Source organism: Dipodomys ordii, unplaced genomic scaffold, assembly GCF_000151885.1.
Source record: "Dipodomys ordii isolate 6190 unplaced genomic scaffold, Dord_2.0 Scaffold87, whole genome shotgun sequence".
Taxonomy (NCBI): domain Eukaryota; kingdom Metazoa; phylum Chordata; class Mammalia; order Rodentia; family Heteromyidae; genus Dipodomys; species Dipodomys ordii.
Genome location: NW_012267303.1, coordinates 573,375 through 576,932, shown reverse-complemented (window position 1 = coordinate 576,932; position 3,558 = coordinate 573,375). Strand labels below are relative to the sequence as shown.

At 67.7% G+C, this 3,558-nt stretch overlaps 1 protein-coding gene across 1 annotated transcript in view; it reads left to right on the top strand.

Annotated features, from left to right (window-relative positions):
- The window catches only part of Wnt7b (wingless-type MMTV integration site family, member 7B), a 22,506-nt gene that overhangs the window by 10,376 nt on the left and 8,572 nt on the right, over positions 1 to 3,558 (top strand). The window contains exon 2 of the mRNA XM_013025753.1: positions 1,939 to 2,210. Within this exon, the coding sequence (XP_012881207.1) occupies positions 1,939 to 2,210 (272 nt within the window). The remainder of the gene's footprint in view (positions 1 to 1,938; positions 2,211 to 3,558) is intronic.

Genomic DNA, 3,558 nt, shown 5'->3' with positions numbered 1-3,558 from the left:
CCTCGGACCTCTGGGACTCACGGACAGGGGGTCCCACGCCAGGCTGGTGCCCTCGGACCTCTGGGACTCACGGACAGGGGGTCCCACGCCAGGCTAGTGCCCTCGGACCTCTGGGACTCACGGACAGGGGGTCCCACGCCAGGCTGGTACTCTCAGACATCTGGGACTCACCGGCCCACCCCAGGGCACTTGTGGGGTGGCCCAGGTGTGTGCTGGGCCTGGCTGGGGCTCTGGGGCCCGAGGGCGCAGCTGTGCACCAGGGCGGCGCTGTCCTGAGAGGAATCCCCATGCACCTCGGGGCAGCCTCCGTCCGCCTCTCCCCAGCGCAGCCTGCAGCAAACCCCATCTGTGAGATGGGTCTGATTCAGACAGTTCATTTTATCAGGTGCTGCGGAGATGAGAGGAGATACGTTAGGGGAAGGGCCCCGACCTGCTCCGGCGTGGGGACTAGCAGCTGTGAGCGGGGTGCACACAGATCATCAGACGCGGGTCCTGCGCGCCGTCCTGCGGCGTGAGCTTTGGCACGACGGCGTTCTGGGACCCGGGAGTGTCCGAGATTTGTCAGACCTGGGCCTGGGGACTTGGGCAGCAATTCCGTCCCAGACAGGGAGCTGGACGGCCAGTGGCGCCCAGGCCCTGGGGCTTTGGGGACCAGGCTAGGGTACCGGAAGTCATCTCAGAGGTGTTGAGCCAGCCTCCCACCCCAGGCCCAAGCCCAGGTCTTCTGAATCCCAAGTGGGCCCCAGGAAGAAGAGGAAGCTTCCCATGTGTGCTCCCCCGCGCACGCCGGGGCACTCGGGGCTGGGGGATGGCTCCGAGACCTTGGAGCTGGCATCCTCCCCTGTGAGGGCCCAGCCCGGGCCCAGCGCCCCTCTGCTGGGCCTCGCTCCCCGCGTCCTCCGTGGGACGAGAGGAGAGAGAGCTAGGCTCAGCAAAACCAAATTAAAAAGGACGTAGGGGGAGTTTCCGGCTGGTGAGTGACTGCTAGTGAGTCTGGGCCCACATGGCAGAGGCCGGGGAGAGCCGACCCCCGTGAAGACTTGAGAAGGCCTAGGGGTCAGCCCTGAAATGCACGGAGCTGCCCGGGCACCTGCCTGCCCGCCCAGGATGCCAGGACAGGACGTCGGCGTGGGAATCCCCGACTGCTGGCTGACCCCGGGGTAGCGGGGGAGGCCTCCCTCCCTCCTCATCCCTGGCCCGGCCTCTTCTATAACTGCTTCTGGTCTGCGATTGGGTGTCTTGCTGTGGCGTGTGTCCACTAGGAGGCCCTTGGGCCTCCCCCAAGCCTCCGATGTAGAGTTTGCCAGGCAGCCAAACCCGTGCCTCACAGTCCTGACTGCCCAGGCCCGTACTGCTCCTCCGTCCCCTGACCAAGCCTGTGCGCGCAGTGGCACTCCGTAGCTGTCCACGGAACAGATCTGACATGACTCGTGACTGTTCTCAGCCTGGGTGTGAGCACCCCGGCCCCAAAGCAGGGCCAGTGTCTGGGCACATGGGCAGGTGGGTGTGGCGGATGCTGGCCCCGGGGTCAGGCCGTGGATGTAGGGCTGGGTCCTGGGCCTGACTGCCAGCCTCGCTGGGTTGGGCTTGGACCCAGCCAGCGGCTGCAGGGGAGAGGCCAGTCAACAGAGGGCTCAGGTGCCCTAGCCAGCAGGGGTGTGGGAGGAGAGAGAGGCTGGAGACCTGAAGGATGATGGCCGCAGACAGCCAGAGAAGAAGGCTCGGGCGCCGGGGTGGGGTGGGGCCCTGTGCATCCCCAGGGCTGGCTTCCCCCTGGCACACGCCTGGTCCCGCACGCCCAGCACCTCCCCCACGCCAGGCTCCGGGGAGGGGAGCGATCACACACTGCTTTGGTGCTCAGGAGCGCGGCGGGGGCAGAGGCCCGCGAGGGTCACGCAGGAGCGCTCTCACCCCTCGCCCCGTCTCTGCCCGCCACAGGGAGCCGAGAGGCCGCCTTCACCTACGCCATCACCGCGGCCGGCGTGGCGCACGCGGTCACCGCGGCCTGCAGCCAGGGCAACCTGAGCAACTGCGGCTGCGACCGCGAGAAGCAGGGCTACTACAACCAGGCGGAGGGCTGGAAGTGGGGCGGCTGCTCGGCCGACGTGCGCTACGGCATCGACTTCTCGCGGCGCTTCGTGGACGCCCGGGAGATCAAGAAGAATGCACGGCGCCTCATGAACCTGCACAACAACGAGGCCGGCAGGAAGGTAGGCGGCGGGAGCCGGGCGGCAGCGGTAGTACTCCGCACTCAGCAGCGGGCATGGGGCTGGGCCGAAGACTCCAGTGTGGGCAGAAGTCCAGGCCCCAGCCCCACAGGCCTGCGCTGGGGTCCTGGTCCCACAGGCTGACCTGGGGGTGAGGGCCACGGCGCGGAGAGCCCAGCCTGAGCAGCAGCTGCAGCTGCAGGCGGCGCTCGGGGCCTGGCCTGTCGGTAGGTGGGGTGGGGGCGGTCGTGGAGGAGAAGCCGGGACACTGGGGAAGAAGTCGGGGCGAGCCGGCCTGCCGGGGAGATGAGGGCCCCAGATACAGGTGGGAGGAGCAGCCACCTTGGCGGCAAGATGGCCTGAGATAGGGTGGCCAGCCAGCTGGAACACCTCACGGGCTGGCTCCCCGGCCCTGGGGGCTGCGCCCAGGCCCTTGAGGCCGGGCCTTGGTGGGCTGGACCGCGTCCTGCCTGGGCCTCAGGAGCCCAGGGTCCCTCTGCCACACGTATTCACTCAGCAAACACACCCAGGCCGCTCCGAGCAGACGCTGGGCTGAGCACGTGGGGGGGGGGGTCTGACATGACCCGGCGATGGGTATGTGGCCATCCGAGGGACAGGAACCTCGCTCCTGGGCCTGGGGGCCTAGGGCAGGGTGCAGCCGCTTCCTGGAGGCGGTGACTTCAGAGTCACCCGCAGCCTTGCAGGATGTACCAGCATGGAGCTGGCACCAGGGCACCACAGTGCTTCTGGAGGGCCTGAGTTCAAGACTTGGGCACAGCATGGGCAGTGGCCAGGTGAGGGTCCCACCCCGGGCTTGCTGGGTTATTGTCACTGGTCTCCAGGCACAGACGGATGGCATGTAAGGGCCAAGAAGAGGGCAGGAGGCCCCGGAGGGCTTCCTGGAGGAGGCCAGGCTGTCTCCAGTGGAACCACCAAGCCTTGGCCTCCACAATGGCTGGGGCCTGGGATACGGGCTTCAGGAGAGCTGACAATGAGGCCTCAATTTCCCATCTGCCCAGCCGGCAGCGTGCGCTGTGCCCCTGAGTCGTTTGGAGAAGGCCAGGTGTGATGGCTCTGCATGGCCTCCGGAGGCCATGGCCTCTCGGCTGCATGGCGATCAGGGTGGTGGGCCGTGGGGGGTGCAGCTATGTGTTCTCTCCCACCTTCTCAAGAGGGCTGCCAGGTGTGGGCAGTCAGGTGTGGGCAGTCAGGTGTGGGCAGTCAGGTGTGGCCGCCAGGTGTGGGCAGTCAGGTGTGGGCCGCCAGGTGTGGGCCGCCAGGTGTGGGCCGCCAGGTGTGGGCAGTCAGGTGTGGGCAGTCAGGTGTGGGCAGTCAGGTGTGGGCCGCCAGG